The 16,736-nt window shown below is 41.1% G+C and overlaps 1 protein-coding gene across 2 annotated transcripts in view; it reads right to left on the bottom strand.

Moving 5' to 3' along the window:
• Window positions 1-16,736, bottom strand: part of LOC117403086 (BTB/POZ domain-containing protein 9) — a 68,396-nt gene that overhangs the window by 37,209 nt on the left and 14,451 nt on the right. For both annotated transcript variants that reach the window (XM_059024534.1, XM_034004996.3), the window contains exon 6: window positions 16,425-16,544. In XM_059024534.1, the coding sequence (XP_058880517.1) occupies window positions 16,425-16,544 (120 nt within the window). The remainder of the gene's footprint in view (window positions 1-16,424; window positions 16,545-16,736) is intronic.

The raw sequence follows: 16,736 nt of genomic DNA on the forward strand, positions 1-16,736 counted from the left end.
TTTGCTTTCAGAGAGAATGACAGGATCATTCCACTGTAAAGCAATTGCACTTTGGCAGCCTGCGTGCTTCTTAGGAAATGTTATGAATTACATGTGATGTGTTACTAATGTACTTTAAATCACTTGTAGAAAATAATAACATAGGTCAGGTTTCCTCTTTTATATTCCCACACAGTGGATGTTTGCATATTGCTTGTTTTGTAAAACCTATTATTTTGTGCACAGAAAAAGCAAAGCGGATTTTGTAAGTCCGGAACTGAAGTGTTGTTTTTTTTTTTGGAATGAAGTGAAAGAAAACGGCACAGCATCAAGACAGGCTTGTGTGGTTAAAAGATGTGAAATGATCCAGGCTCCATTGTAATGGGCTCGGCTCCTAATACTGAGATCGGCAGGGAGCCAAAGACACTGTGGTCTCTGTTTGGTTCACCTTCAAAACAATGCCTTCTCAAACAGACTGCAGCAGCAGCAGCAGCAGCACAGCGCCAGGGCTCAGCTCAGGGATCTCAACAGCTAACAGTTGAAACGTTTTCCTGTTTCCAAAAACTACATTTTTTGCAAAAAGTTTAGTTGCTGTCAAAAGATACGCATGCCAACTATAGAGATCAGTGGTAGTATTTTATAGTAGGGTGTGTGCAGTGTGACATCATTGATTCAATATTTATTTAAAGGTCTTTCCATGAACACATACATTTTAGACAGATGCAGTCTCATCGACAATAAATGTTGTATTATATTGCAAAAAAGTAACAGCGCTCTAACGGAGGGCTTCTTGTGCTGGATTTTTGGATTGGTTACAAACTTTTTCAATTTAACAAAGTTCAGACGGGTTTAATCCTAAAGCTTAAATGTTTAGAAAATCATGCTGCGGTGCTGGTATGGAGCAGATCCAGCTACATGTGAAAGGCAATGAGGTCAGGGTGTTAACATTGTAACCTCGAAGCCCAGGCCAGGCCAGCCCAGCTGTCTCACAACCCTTCTAATCTGCAGTGGTGGGGATGCGGTGGTGCTGTCATGCATGTCCTGCGATTTGTTAGAGCTTTATGCTCTGTATGTTAAGAGATCAGGACCCAGAGCTCTGCTCGTCTGCTCAGAACATGCAGCTTTGTCACAGCTGCTGGCTCCTCAGGAAACCCAGGCAAGGAAACCAAGTGGCCCCCTGGGAAGGTTCAGCTCAGCCCTCTCCACACCGACCCCCTGCCCGGGCTCCACGCACGCAGCGGTTAGCTCTGTGTGTGAAGAGAGACTATCGCAGAAAGGATTGCAGCAGATTCAGTATGAAAGCCTGTCATGCTTGTATAAACTCACTCTTCACAATCGGGTTATTATATGTCCCATTATTCACTAACTTATTCATTTGGTTAATTACATGTTAGGCCATGTGGAGAGTAAATTGTCCTATATTTTCCTCTGCAAGAGGCCCTTCGCAAATTCACGGTTTTCAACATTTTTTTTGATACGCAGATAATGTCAGATAGTGAAATAGAGAGAGGCAGGACTGTATACCACAGATGCTGTGTGGGTGATGGTAATGGTATGGGTTAAGAAGTTAACCCTGGGCCCCTCACAGACCACATGCAACTTGAACTGTGTTATGACTGCCTAAGGTCCCCGGATATACTCTGCCATTGTTAGAAGGGTGTTCTCCGGAAGAAAACACAGTTCCTGGCTTCTTCTCATTACACTCTCTTGCTGCCAATTGACCCTCACAACTAAGGGCTAAATCTCTACTGAAGCTATGGACTGCCAAAAAAACAACAACAAAAAAAAAAAGAAACTGGTGACATTGTGATGGACTTGACACAGACCTGCCTGCTCTAATGGTTTTCATACCCCAGGCGTTTAAAAAAAACATTTGGTGAGCTATGTTGTGCTTTTGGATCTTGTAGTACGCTACAAACGATACAAACCTCTATCACGATACATCATGTAAAGAAATATACACTGTAAATCATTGCACCCCTAAGGGACAAGCAGGAATTTGTGCTTTATCTGTTTATTAAAACTTCTTAAACCATTCAAAAGATCTACCAATAAAGCACAAAAATACTTTAAACACTCGATTAAAAATAAATAAATAAATAAATAAGGGGCTCCCGAGTGGCGCATCCGGTAAAGGCACTCTGCGTGGAGTGCAGGATGCGTCCTATAGCCTGGATGTCGCCGGTTCGAGTCCACGCTATTCTATTGCCGACCGTAAATGGGAGTTCCCAGGGGGCGGCGCATAATTGCTCGAGCACCGCCCGGGGGGGGCTTAGGTCGGCCAGGTTGTCCAAGGCTCACCACGCACCAGCGACCCCTGTAGACTGGCCGGGCGCCTGCGGGCCTGCCTGTAAGTTGCCCAGAGCTGCGTGGTCCTCTGCAGCTTTGAGGTGACTGCATGGCATGCCTGCAGAGTGAAAAGAAGTGGACGGCTGATAGCACACGTTTCGGAGGACACGTGTGTCCATCTTCATCCCTCCCGAGTCAGCGCGGGGGTGGCAGCGGTGGGCCGGGTTGAAATAAACAATGATTGGACTTACCAAATTGAGGAGAAAACAAGAAAAAATAATTGGCAATTGCAAAAAAAAAAAAAAAAAACAATAAATAAAAAATAAATAAACAAACTTATTTCTAAATCAGTCCTTTTAAGCAACAATCCTCTCCCCCCTAAAATATCTATGAAACCTCTGGCACCACAAACTCCTTCTACACTGCCATTCTCTAGCAAAGTTTACTTTACACCTATCTAATTCAAATAATATTGTTGTTTGCATGTTTTTAAAAGGACATACTGGTTGTCTCATCTCATCCCCTAGGTACTGTCACTTCTTTTACAGTAGCCAGCAAAACTGGCTAAATCTTCATTTAGATTGACTTTCAAGTCTGTTTCTTTTCGAACATGTTACATACAGGTATGACCAAAAGTTTTGCATCACCCTATAGAATTAACTCATTTTGCTTCATCAAGTCGAATGAAACCTGCTGAATAATGTTACGTTAACATACTGAATTGCATACCGCTTCTGTTTTCCATATACTTCAAGAAAAACTGACAAATTGAAAAATGTGGCTTGAAATACTGTACTATTATGGCTTCTGGTAGTCTTTTGCGATATCATTTTGTAGTTTTGGTTACATGATGTTAAATAAAAGATCTAAAATTATATTCATATAGTTTATTTTTTATTATGTGTCAATCTTGAAATTCTAGGTGATGCTAAACATTTGGCCATAGCTGTATACTGTATGTAAAATAAAAGGGTACTTCATCCCATCAGTAAAACAAATCCGTCCATAAACATTTCACATATTCATAAACGCACAAGTTAGAATAAAGGGACTAGCCTTACAAAGATTTGATATCTACAAAATGGACCAAGTTATATAAAAAGGATCAGGCCTGTAAAGATTAAATTAAACAAGACACAACTGGGGCAAACTTGGTCCTCCCCATTTTTTATTACAGTAGGAACTAGTAGCAACACGAATAATAATAAAGTTGGGTCCTAGTTTGCAAAATCTGTGTGCATCCTAATTTAAAACACCCCTCTTTCTGCTGAAGCAGGACGCATCATTTCTTCTAAATCTCTGTGTAATTCATGGTCCTTCATGTCTCACCTGTACTGCTTCCCATAGTAAACATCTCCGGCAGAGGCAGCTCTTACTCAGCAAGATTCTTCGCAGAAGTTCACAGCATTTATTGGCACTGCTCTCACACACAGTAAAATATTTGTGTGTTTAATCACAGCAATGTTTAATATTGTGTTTGATGTATTATTTATATTAATATCAAACTCCTTCACTAAAGCCTTTGGTCTTTGCGAACGTGTGTGTGTGTGTGTGTGCGTGCGTGTGTGTATACAAGAAGATATTTATTTCTCTTCATTTCATTTCATTATTTACCTGATGGTACAACGCCAAAGTGGTTCTTTCTGGGAGACACCTTAAAATCCAGATCCTCTTTGAAACTAAATCAAATAAATAAAATACTGGAACAAAAACGCATTTGCTCATACTGTATTACAGAATTTATAAAAGGCAACTATCAAAAAGATATCATGCAAAGGAAACCAATGCATCAACGACATCTGAAGCAGATAACACACATTCTACTGTACAGAAGAATGCTTAACTGTCCTTTCTTTAATAGGGAACCCGATGGGCTGCTGGGCATACTTTTCTCTTGTGAGAGAGGGAGAGAGAGAGAGAGGGAGGGAGAGAGAGAGAGGTGCTGGCAGGGAGGTAGTGTGAGGGAGAGAGGAGCTGGCAGGGAGGTAGAGAGAGAGAGAGAGAGAGAGAGAGAGAGAGAGGTGCTGGCAGGAAGGTAGCGAGAGCGAGACAATAATCTTGTTATTAACAGTCCCCTGCTCCACTCTTCAACAGGACCAAAGCAGAGGCTGATCACACAAAATCTTACTGCTCTGTGATCTAATCGATCGCCTTTATCAGGGCTGAGCTTGTACACAGGACCTAACAAATCAGTACAAAACATGGCTTACACTGTAACACTGTGCCAGCAAAAACAAAAACAAACAAGGGAAGCCATGTTTAATCAAAAACTTGAATATTATTATTGCTGCAACATGCCATCCAGTCCATTAACAGCAGGGCATGCTTTCTAAACTTAAATAAGGGGTTGTTACTACAAATGAGCCTGCCTGTACTGATTAGTAGACGCCACACTAGAAGGGGTCCTGCTGCCCTCTAGTGCCCTTCCTCTGTTAGTTTATTACTAAAACAAGCAATTCACAGGACATTCAGAAAAGCATTTGCCACTGTGGAAAACAAAAAACAAACCGCTAATGCTTTAGAACTAGCAAGAAATAACGGAGGTGCGTGGACTGTAGGAGCTCTTAAATAATTAATTTAAGCTTTTTAACATCACTGCGTTTCATTAAAGGCACACCCTGGTGTTCATTTAGGACGTTGGTAAATGCTTTGTGAAAATGGCCAAGGAGATGTACTAATGTGAACATGGGGGGGTTGTAAAGTTTTCTTTGTTGTTTTGTGCAATGTGCTTTGTCAGTTAGTACTTTATGATACAGGTGTTTTCCTGGTGTTCCCTGGCACATCGGAAATTTTGTATCAGTCAGCGGCATGGTACATTAGCGCTATGTAGTGAGATGGGCAGCTGGGCCAACATGATCAGCACACAGTATTTGAATGAGGATGATTTTTTTTTTAGGGTCCTCATTCCAAAAATGGGGACCGGTGTGTGTGGATCACGTTCGTACATCTGTCTCAAACTTTTATTATGTGACTAAGAGGATCCTCTGGATGTGTGTGATCCGAGCTTAAGCATTGCATAACTTTGTATTCTCGTTTCCTTGTGCTACATAAGGGAAATCTGGAAAATCTAAGGCATGAGCGACTGGCAATGAAGTTACCAACAAGAGAAGTACAAATAAAAACATAAGCCTTGGCTACATTACCCCTTTATATTACATTAACTCAGATTTCCACAGCCACATCTGGCTTTATTTATAAAAATGAAACAAGAATGATAGATAGAACAGATTGCATAAGGAAGTAATTAATTGATTGCTTTGATTTAGACAAACTCTCGTGAGACACGTCAATACAAAGGCACTATTTGTACGGTGTGCAGTCTGTATCAGGAATGTGTGAGGCGCAGTGTTAATTGTGGGGGCTTTGTATTTAGTGTGAATTCAACTCCTGCAACAGTGTGGTGAAGGGCTGAGTGAGTCTGCCAGCTGTGACACAGAGCAACAGTGACCTCTGGTGGCAGAATCCTCCACTCGCAGTCTCTGCAGAACAGAGGCCTGGATTCAAATCAACAAAATTGGGTTGGTTTTCAAAGACTACACTTTTTGAAAAGGTAATAAAACAAAAAAAACACCCCTTCAATTTACAATAAACCTGCTGTGTTCATTTCTGATTTTGCAGCTTTAAGGTGTTTTCCTGATAGAATTAGCCCCAATGTTTATCTTCTGGTAAATGATGAAATCACTGCATAGAGCTGCAATACTTCTTTAAAATGTCTTCAATGAAAAAGACACCAGCTGCATCAGAGATCAGAAATATTTCTGCTAAATATCACTCTTTCCAGTACAAGAAGAGGATATGTCATGTTGTTATTTTTACAATTACTTATACTTTAATTTTGTTTCATAATTCATTGATGGTGAAAACAGAATGTCTTTAAAAAGGTGGACATAAAAATAAATTCAACAATTTAGTGTTTACTGTTTTTCAGGTAAGCATTTAAACATTTAGGAACATTTGCTGTATAATAAATACTCCTAATTATATATATATATATACACACAGTACTGTGCAAAAGTTTTAGGCAGGTGTGAAAAAATGCTGTAAAGTAAGAATGCTTTCAAAAATAGACATGTTAATAGTTTATATTTATCAATTAACAAAATGCAAAGTGAGTGAACAGAAGAAAAATCTACATCAAATCAATATTTGGTGTGACCACCCTTTGCCTTCAAAACAGCATCAATTCTTCTAGGTACACTTGCACACAGTTTTTGAAGGAACTCGGCAGGTAGGTTGGCCCAAACATCTTGGAGAACTAACCACAGTTCTTCTGTGGATTTAGGCAGCCTCAGTTGCTTCTCTCTCTTCATGTAATCCCAGACAGACTCGATGATGTTGAGATCAGGGCTCTGTGGGGGCCATACCATCACTTCCAGGACTCCTTGTTCTTCTTTACACTGAAGATAGTTCTTAATGGCTTTCGCTGTATGTTTGGGGTCGTTGTCATGCTGCAGAATAAATTTGGGGCCAATCGGATGCCTCCCTGATGGTATTGCATGATGGATAAGTATCTGCCTGTACTTCTCAGCATTGAGGAGACCATTAATTCTGACCAAATCCCCAACTCCATTTGCAGAAAAGCAGCCCCAAACTTGCAAGGAACCTCCACCATGCTTCACTGTTGCCTGCAGACACTCATTCGTGTACCGCTCTCCAGCCCTTCGGCGAACAAACTGCCTTCTGCTACAGCCAAATATTTCAAATTTTCACTCATCAGTCCAGAGCGCCTGCTGCCATTTTTCTGCACCCCAGTTCCTGTGTTTTCGTGCATAGTTGAGTCGCTTGGCCTTGTTTCCACGTCGGAGGTATGGCTTTTTGGCCGCAAGTCTTCCATGAAGGCCACTTCTGACCAGACTTCTCCGGACAGTAGATGGGTGTACCAGGGTCCCACTGTTTTCTGCCAATTCTGAGCTGATGGCACTGCTGGACATCTTCCGATTGCGAAGGGAAGTAAGCATGATGTGTCTTTCATCTGCTGCAGTAAGTTTCCTTGGCCGACCACTGCGTCTACGGTCCTCAACGTTGCCCGTTTCTTTGTGCTTCTTCAAAAGAGCTTGGACAGCACATCTGGAAACCCCTGTCTGCCTTGAAATTTCTGCCTGGGAGAGACCTTGCTGATGCAGTATAACTACCTTTGTGTCTTGTTGCTGTGCTCAGTCTTGCCATGGTGTATGACTTTTGACAGTAAACTGTCTTCAGCAACCTCACCTTGTTAGCTGAGTTTGGCTGTTCCTCATCCAGTTTTATTCCTCCTACACAGCTGTTTCTGTTTCAGTTAATGATTGTGTTTCAACCTACATATTGAATTGATGATCATTAGCACCTGTTTGGTATAATTGTTTAATCATACACCTGACTATATGCCTACAAAATCCCTGACTTTGTGCAAGTGTACCTAGAAGAATTGATGCTGTTTTGAAAGCAAAGGGTGGTCACACCAAATATGGATTTGATTTAGATTTTTCTTCTGTTCACTCACTTTGCATTTAGTTAATTGATAAATATAATCTATTAACATGTCTATTTTTGAAAGTATTCTTACTTTACAGCATTTTTTCACACCTGCCTAAAACTTTTGCACAGTACAGTATGTATATATATATATATATATATATATATATATATATATATATATAAATGATCAATTTTGCATGTGACACAGCTATTTTTTTTTACTGCTTTAATAAATATTATGTTTCATGGCGAAATATCTTGAAATACCTATTTTTAGACTGAAATCCTGTGAAATAAGCAGCCCTAACTATGCGGCTCTATTTCCTAAGTGAATACACATATTTAAAAAAACGTACAAACTTGAATTTTCATGATAATAAAAAGTATTGGAGAACAAGTGCAACAATTCAATGTGTATCAATACTTTCTTTACATGAACATCGTTTCACAAGTGAGGTATGTATCGTTTGTATTGTGCTACAAGGCCAGATGCACAACAACACAGCTCATTGTAGCACACCAAGTGTTTCATGAATGAAGAATAAGTGTGTTTTTTAGATGGCATGAATAAATACTCTGCCTGTCTCATACATTTTTTTGTCGTTCAACAAAACAGTCCATGATTAAATGACAAAAGAACACTTACGAACGAGAGGAGGCAATTTGGCCCATCTATGTCAAGATCAATCAGCTACTAGGAACTGGATGATCTTCCCATTGATCACACAAGTAGCCCATCAAGACCATCCCATGTATCAAAATACACATGGTATTGGGACATTGGTGTATCGGTGCACCCCTAGATATTACTCTGTTTACAGATGATGAGCTGCGGACTTCCAGAACACTTTGTTCTCAACTCCTCAAAGGCTGGGTGCTTTAGAGCTTAACCCTGCCCAGGGACTGCGGAAGAGAAAGATGGGCTCCAGTGCAGGGTTTTTTTCCAATCAAGATTTAGGTATGTTAGGGCTCCCGAGTGGCGCATCTGATAAAGGCACTCCGAGTGGAGCGCAAGATGCGCCCTACAGCCTGGAGGTCACTGGTTCGAGTCCAGGCTATTCTATTGCCGACCATAGATGTGAGCTCCCAGGGGGACGGCACATAATTGGCTGAGTGCCACCCGGGGGGGGAGGGCTTAGGTCACCCAGGGTGTCCTCAGCTGACCGTGCACCAGCGACCCCTGTGGACTGGCTGGGCGCCTGCGAGCCTGCCTGTAAGGTGCCCAGAGCTGCATGGTCCTCCAACGCTGTAGCTCTGAGATGGCTGCACGGCAGGCCTGCAGAGTGAAAAGAAGCGGACGACTGACGGCGCACATTTCAGAGGACGCGTGTGTCCTTCGTCTCTCCCGAGTCAGCGTGGGGGTGGCAGCGGTGGGCCGGGTTGAAATTAAAATAATTGGGCATTTCAAATTGAGGAGAAAATCAGAAAAATAATTGGCGATTCAAAATTTATTAAAAAAAAAAAAAAAAGTACAAGTGGTCACAGAGTTTGAAAAACAGACACCAACAAAACATAAAACAGTGCCTCATACCAGCCTCTATGCAAAGACAGTTACGAGGGAAGAAAACAAAACCATTTTAAAACATAATTTAAAAAATAGCAGTACCTGATGAAAACAAGGGAGAATAAAACTGAATTACTGGCACTGGTAGCTACAGTGATATGAATATGAAGGTAACATCTGCAAATATAAATGTGAAGGATATTATAACTGTTAGTTTTTTTTTCCAAATTTTCTGACCCCTCTGGGGCCCTCTGAGTGCGTGGGCCCCTGTGCAGTTGCCCTGGCTGCTCTTACTATTCCGCAGCCACTGACACTGCCAGTCGTTAATTAAATTGGCTACGTTAGCTAATTCAGGACTATCCAGAGTTGGTAAACCACTGCTTTAGAGGATGGATGTCTGCTGTACTTGAAAGTATGTCCTAATGATGAGTCAGCTGGTTGAAGAGGGAGTCTGGTGCACATTAACCTCTCAGCACACCCTTTGCACAGAGAGTCTGGCAGCTAGTCCACTGCCTCTAAAGTGTCTGCCTGCTCCGGTTATGTGGGGTGGGGAGCACAAGCGTTATAAATAGTGCTACTCTTCAGAGAGAGGACCAGACCTGACAGAGTCAGCAAAAGAGAGAGAGAGAGAGAGAGACAGACAGAGAGAGAGAAATAAATAAATAAAGATAGATAGATAGATAGATAGATAGACAGAGAGAGGAAAAGAGAGAGAGAGAGAGAGTCTTTAATGAGGTCTCAGGGGCCACAGGCAAACTAATAACAAATTGTACTTCCACACACACACACACACACACACACACACACACACACGCACACAAACACAAAGATCTCAGGAAACCTATCAGCCCAAATTAATTGAACTCTTCTTGCAGAGAAAGGGGGAAAAACCTGGTAATAATCTCTCCCATCTAAATTAATGGGTTTATAGCCAGATACAAATCTGAATTTATGGCAGTAATTTCAGAAGTGTGTTTCTCCTCTGTCTGTGAGACTCGTTGGCAGAGCAGAGTCCCGAAGGAGAGAGGAAGCGAGAAATTACACAGCAGAGTTAACCAGCGCACTGCCAGAGAGCAATTACAAAACATCCTTAACCAAGCGGAGCTAACCACTGCCCTGCCAGACACAGGCTACAACCTTACACAGCGCATGGTAACTACCACTTTGCTATATAATTCAACACAACTTACTCAGGCAGCTGTTAACGTATAGAAATATCTCAGAAACATGCCTTCCCACGATGGCTACTGGTTTAAAGAAGAGTAACCAAGACTTATATCTGACGTACCTGTAAAAAATGTACGGATGGACAGGCGTACAGGTTCCATCATATTTCCCTGGGTCTAATAATGGAATGTCCTAATCAACTTTAATCACAATTGGATAAGCTGCTATCTAGATACAAATGAAAATAGAAGTGTGACATTCGGCTCACCTTCCACGGCCAGATACACTGTCCATGGTACCAAGAGAGGCTGCACAATGGTTCTAAGTGGGTAGTGCAAAAATAATCAACGAGTGTGGGAAGACATGAACGCAGAGGGGCTACAGTTTCTTGCTTGATATTTAATTATTTGACAAACTACAGTGATGGCCATTGAAATATGAAAAAATAAACGTGCTCTGGAACATCGTCCTTACATGACCAGATTCACTGTCCATTGAATCAACCTGGTTTAATGCGACGTCCTTCAACCAAGACGACACTCAACAGAATCAACTAGACTAGACAAAGCCCTGAAGTGCCCTTTCGTTTTCACGTCCTGGTGATTTGAGCCCCAGTCTGGCTCAAACACCGAGCCTTCTGACCTGGGCTGAAATTTTACTGACTGGCTGGACTTGAAACTTGTCATAGTTTTAAAAATAACACACATACGATTAAGATCAAACACTTTTGCACTTTAAAATAAAACTATATACACAAAAATACTAGTACATCCCTTGTAAAAGTTTACTACTGCAATTTTACAGTATCCTGCATGCTTTTCACATGGTTATACTATACCATAGTTTACCTTGTTTATTATGGCTTACACTACGTCTTTGTGCTTTCCAATGCTGACACACGCTTTAACATGCTAAAAATGATCAAGAACAAAGTTACGAAGTATGGGAGGTCGTGCCCTTTGCTCTTTGGCCCCTCATCTCTGGAACTCCCTTCCAAGGTCTATCAGGGACTCAGAGTGTGTGTCTATGTTTAAATCGTGCCTCAAGACTAATTTTTATACATTGGCACTGCATTGTATAGTTTTTACACATTATTTTTACATACAATTACCCATTTACACAGTTAGGTTTTTACTGGAGCAATCTAGGTAAAGTACCTTGCTCAAGGGTACAGCAGCAGAGTCCCCCACCTGGGACTGAACCCACGACCCTCTGGTCAAGAGTCCTAACCATTACTCCACACTGCTGTAGAAGGTCAGTACAAGAGCACTACCTTTCTACTATGTCCAAGAATACAATGAAGATTTAACAATGCAATATTCAGGAGGTGCAACCCCAGCAGTACCCAGATACGCTTGCTTATAGCAGTAATTCAGACCAATCTGAAGGGAAGTTATCTCTGTTATCCAAGGATGCTGCAAGATTTGATAAAGCTTCTAGGATGCTGAAACACACATATTAATCAAAACACCCACAGCTTCCAGACAGTGCAAGAGACTTAGACATACATGATGCAGAATTGGAGCTTTTTTGCAGGCAGGGCGCAGTGCCCACATGTTCCCTCATGATCACTCTTGTGCAAACACTTCCCATGCCCTACTCTAGAACAATAATCACACAAATAGGTGCATGGGATTATATACATTGGTCCATGCTGTTTTCTGAGAAAATGCATTTACTCCTTTGGTTTCATATATAAGCCAATGTGATGTCTCCCAGTGAAAGTGACCCCTGGTTGAAGATGAGTAAATGCAAGGACTTGGGGCCGAGATGTCTAAACAAGCTTTACTTTATGCCAGCATGGTAAGCTGGAACAATAACATTGATAAAGACCACACTGAAGCCTTGGAATTGGGTTTGTAACAGACTTTCACTTTTTACTTTCTAATCGAGTCTTTAAAAAAGGTCCTACAATTTTCACTATACAGCCTGTGTGTACTTAGACCTGCATGGCTTAATCTTTGAGACAAGCATATGCTACTGCAGGGTCAACCATGTGCTTAGCTCGAGATGGAAAATAAGACTCCCCAATTGCATAGCAGTTTCACCCATTCCAGGTTTTACTAGGAGCTTAATTAGCAACAGATTATAGGTAACAAGCTCAGGTGTCTTATTAACCTCATAGTAAAACGAGGAATGGATCAAACTGCTATGCAATGGGAGTCTAAGTTCCATTCCTGTATTTAACGTTACTTATTCTTGAGCCTGAACCCTTTCCAAAGACTGCCTTGTTCCCCTGAGATTCATGGCTCCCTGCAGCATCTCTTCATCACAGACAGTCCTCTCTAAACCCTTACCTATTCTCAGCACAACAGGACAGCTACTAAGTCAGGTGCCTTTGAGTGGAACTGCTCTCAGCAAATATCCAGCAGATCACACTTCTGTAACCCACCTCAGGCAAGCAAAAAAAGAAGACAGCGTTCAAGGGCTGATGGCATGTAAACTCTTCCTCTGACTGCTTAACCATCTATACTTCAATCTGAAGCTGTGCATCCCTGTACTTCTAATAGTAAGTCTGGAACAATCTGCATTTGTGTGTGTTTGTCAGTGTCGGTTTGTGTCCGGGGATGGAAATAAGACTGCCATTGTATGGCAGTTTGATCCATTCCTGGTTTCACTATGAGTCTAATAAAAGACACACCTGAGCTTGTTACCTATAAACAGGAGCTAATCAAACACGGAATGGGTGAAACTGCTACGCAAGAGGAGTCTTATTTCCATCCCTGGTGTGTGTCAGTGTTTGTCAATTCGTATGTGTGACTACTGGTATGCAGACCATTTGGCCTTAAAAAAAGATGGTAACTAATGAGCCCAGGTCTGCATAACCATTAAACAACTTTTTTGTTAGTTTGCAATAAAGAATCAGTGGACATTTAAAAATGAATCTCTAATATTCAGCCAAGATATCAGCAGGAGGCCTCCTTCCTTCCTCCCCTCTAATTTACCTGAGGTGCTCATTACTGCCAGCCATACTGGAGGTGTTTCCGGATTGTGCACACCCCTGGGAAACCTCAATATAAACTGATGGAAACTGAGCTTCCCAAAGCACTACAGTATCTGTGCATCTCTGCACTGAAAATCAGTTATTCGGAGAGAGTGTAGGCAGAGGAAAAAACACAGATTCAGCTACCAAGAGACTAAACTTTCTTAATCTGCAATTACCGATCAACAAAATCCTACATCTTAATTAAAACAGTTGCACACGCGGCACAAAGTCCTGCTGCAGATAAACTGTAATTACATTTAATTAGACGTTTAAAAGAAGCATCCTGCACTGATTTTCAGTAAAGAAATATTAACCTACACTATCCCAGGACAGTTTTTGTAACTTTCAGAAACACTTAAAGTGGTTGTCAGTAAATCTTACCTGTCATGCACTTCCATACCAATCTAGGTCTGCGCAGTTTTTATAGTAAACATGCATTGTAAAATATGATATCTGCTACTACAGTAAGTAAAAGAAAGTTCTCAGTTTGCTTGTCTTGCTTTCCAGGAAATCTGTTACTGCGTCATTTAGGTTATTTCAGGGTCTTCAGGGCCAAGCATGCTGGCTGCAAAACTCGTCACTCATTAGGGGAAGCAACTGGTTGGTTACTGTATCTGAAAGCATGGCCTGGAGCTGAGATTTATTTAACCAAGTGCAGTACCAAACACCATGTTTAAAAAAAATAAAATAAAAATAATTAAAACACATATTTATTAAAACAGAGGCGTCTTTCAAATCTACTCTTTCAAAACACAGGGAACAATCCAAACCATGTGATTTATATATAACCCTAATATAGTAGCCTTCCATTAGACTGCTGTTACTTTTTACCTTGTACTGCAACATTAACATGCACAATCATGTGTAAGGATACGATTTTGTCACAGAGTCCACGGAAATCGTGAATTTGAATGAAATCCTAGAAATGGATGTAAAAACACATTTGGTTAGGCACTTCCTCTATTTCCTTTAAAAGTGCAGCATGTCATGCACTGAAAATACAAATCTGCGAGTATCTGTAAATTGTTTGGTTGTGTATGCACGCAGCATTTATGTGTAGCTATGTAGGTCAGCGAATGAGATTTGTATTTTGTAGCTGAGCGAGCATGTAAATGAACACAGATCGTATGTTACTGTAAACTCTCGGTTGTGATCTTCTAAGAGATCGATCTGTTTTGTAGTCTTTTTTTCTGATGCACCACTTCTTGGACACAGTGCCTGCTTTTCCACTCCCTGTTTCTTTTTTGGTGTTTGTTTTTATTTTTAAAGGGGGAGTGCTCTGTAGGCTACTCAGAAACATCTAATTCTTATTATTGAAGAATATTTATATAGTGTTTCATTTTGAACACGGGAATAAAAACAATTCTTTGACATGCTAATTTTGTATATATATATATATGGACATTTCCGCCAGACGAGCACAGAGAAATAGGAACACCGTTTATTTCAGACCCCGTCTGTTTCGCTTTGCGAAAGCCTGCATCGTAGAGTATTAAAAAAAAGAAAAGAAAAAAAAAGAATGTTCCGTTGGTGTGAAAGGACCTTTAAGTTTTGTACTCTAAAGTAACATTTAAATTTCCCAGCAGTCAAAAGCAATAGTCTTTTTATTATTGGTTTTGGTGTGCTATTTAAAAGCTCTTGTGTATGTTGATGTAGCTAAACCTGCATTATCTGGTGGCCTTTCCGTGACTTCTTGTTTTGTTTTACCCGTGAAATGCACAAAATAACCACTGTGCCAAAATCGTATCCTTAATTATGTGAATTTGGAAATAAATAAATATTGAATAAATAACATTGTAACACTCCACGTCTCCTACTGTATAACTGCTACAGCTGACCTGTATATTTGACATGCAAACTCTTAAACGCTTATCATTTGGAAAAAGTTTAACCGTTTAAACACTCTAGTATTTATACCCCTACCTGAGTTGATAGCTGGTTTTAGAGAAGACCCTGACTGTGATGAAGAGATGTTGCAGGGGGCTACCAATAAGGTTGTGCAGTTGTGCTGTAGAGAATGGTAAATTTTGCAGGGCGACCGTGTGGAAGTGTGTGGGCACTGGTATGTATCATGTATGTCTAAGCCACTTCTTGTTGTGGGTGTTTTGATTAGTATGTGCACTTCAGCACCCCGAAGGCTTTATTCAGTCTTGCAGAATCCTTGGATAACTGAAAGATAACTACTAATTCAGACTGGTCTGAATTACTCCGATAATCCGGAATGTTGCATTCTTAATTTATCATTTAATGTTGAACAGAATAAAAAAGCTAGTGCTCTTGTACTGCATCCCTTGGAGAACATTTAACTGTTTAATCTCTAAACTATTTCCCTATTCGTTAATACTGCATACAGGAACATGCAAGCATATTAGCCTGTCTACATTACAAAAAAATTCAATCGAAAAAAACTGAACTAATTTTAAACATCTCCCCCCCCACTGAAATGCAGTATCTAGGTCCACAGTTCACCCCTTCAGCCCAGTTATGCAGCTCATTGATCTCAGAGGTAAAGTAAATATTCAGACAGCACCTATTGCATTATTGCATTTTCTATTCTTTGCCTGTGCACAAATAGGATAACAACATTTTTTTTTTTGGGGGGGGGGGGGGGTTAACATTACTTCAGTGCTTTTTATTGGATATGCATATTCCTGAGTGAGTGTGTTTCCAGTGCTCTGTGTAAAGTGTGTGATTTCTGTCCCCACAGTTCCCTTATTGAATGAATGCCTCAGGGCAACCTCCTGCACTACACAAGCTACTTGAGGGCCTCATCTAGTGGCACTGCAGCTGTACTGCATCTATCCATGTTGAATTCTAATATAAAAACAACTCACTTGCCTTTTTCCTCTTAATTGTGTCAGTCCCCGAGTCTCTATGCTAATAATCAGTCCATCTAGTGGCACTGCCGCAGCACTGCAACTAACCGTGCTGTAATTAAAAACACACTTGTGCTTTCAGCCTCCAAATGGTACTTGTACGCAAGTGTGTGCGTGTGTGTGTGTGTGTGCGTGCGCAGGTGAACAGGTGTGTAAACAACATTGTTACCTGCAGACACGGGGAGGGAAGTAGAGGTTCTGCCAGGAGCGGCACAGGTACTTGGAGTGATCGACCACGCTCACCCAGTCCAGCTCGTCCATCGACACCTCAATGTAGTACGAATACGACCTGCAGGGGTGGGGATCAGGACAGCCTGCATTAGCAACAGAGGCTGCAAAAACATGGGTAAAATTACAAAAGGATCAGAATCTATGTGTATATAATGACTGAGTCCTGGTGTCTCCTCTACACTGACCACAAGTCCCTGTGTGGTGTCCATACTGACCACAAGTCCCTGTGTGGTGTCCATACTGACCACGA

Source organism: Acipenser ruthenus, chromosome 5, assembly GCF_902713425.1.
Source record: "Acipenser ruthenus chromosome 5, fAciRut3.2 maternal haplotype, whole genome shotgun sequence".
NCBI classification, from domain to species: domain Eukaryota; kingdom Metazoa; phylum Chordata; class Actinopteri; order Acipenseriformes; family Acipenseridae; genus Acipenser; species Acipenser ruthenus.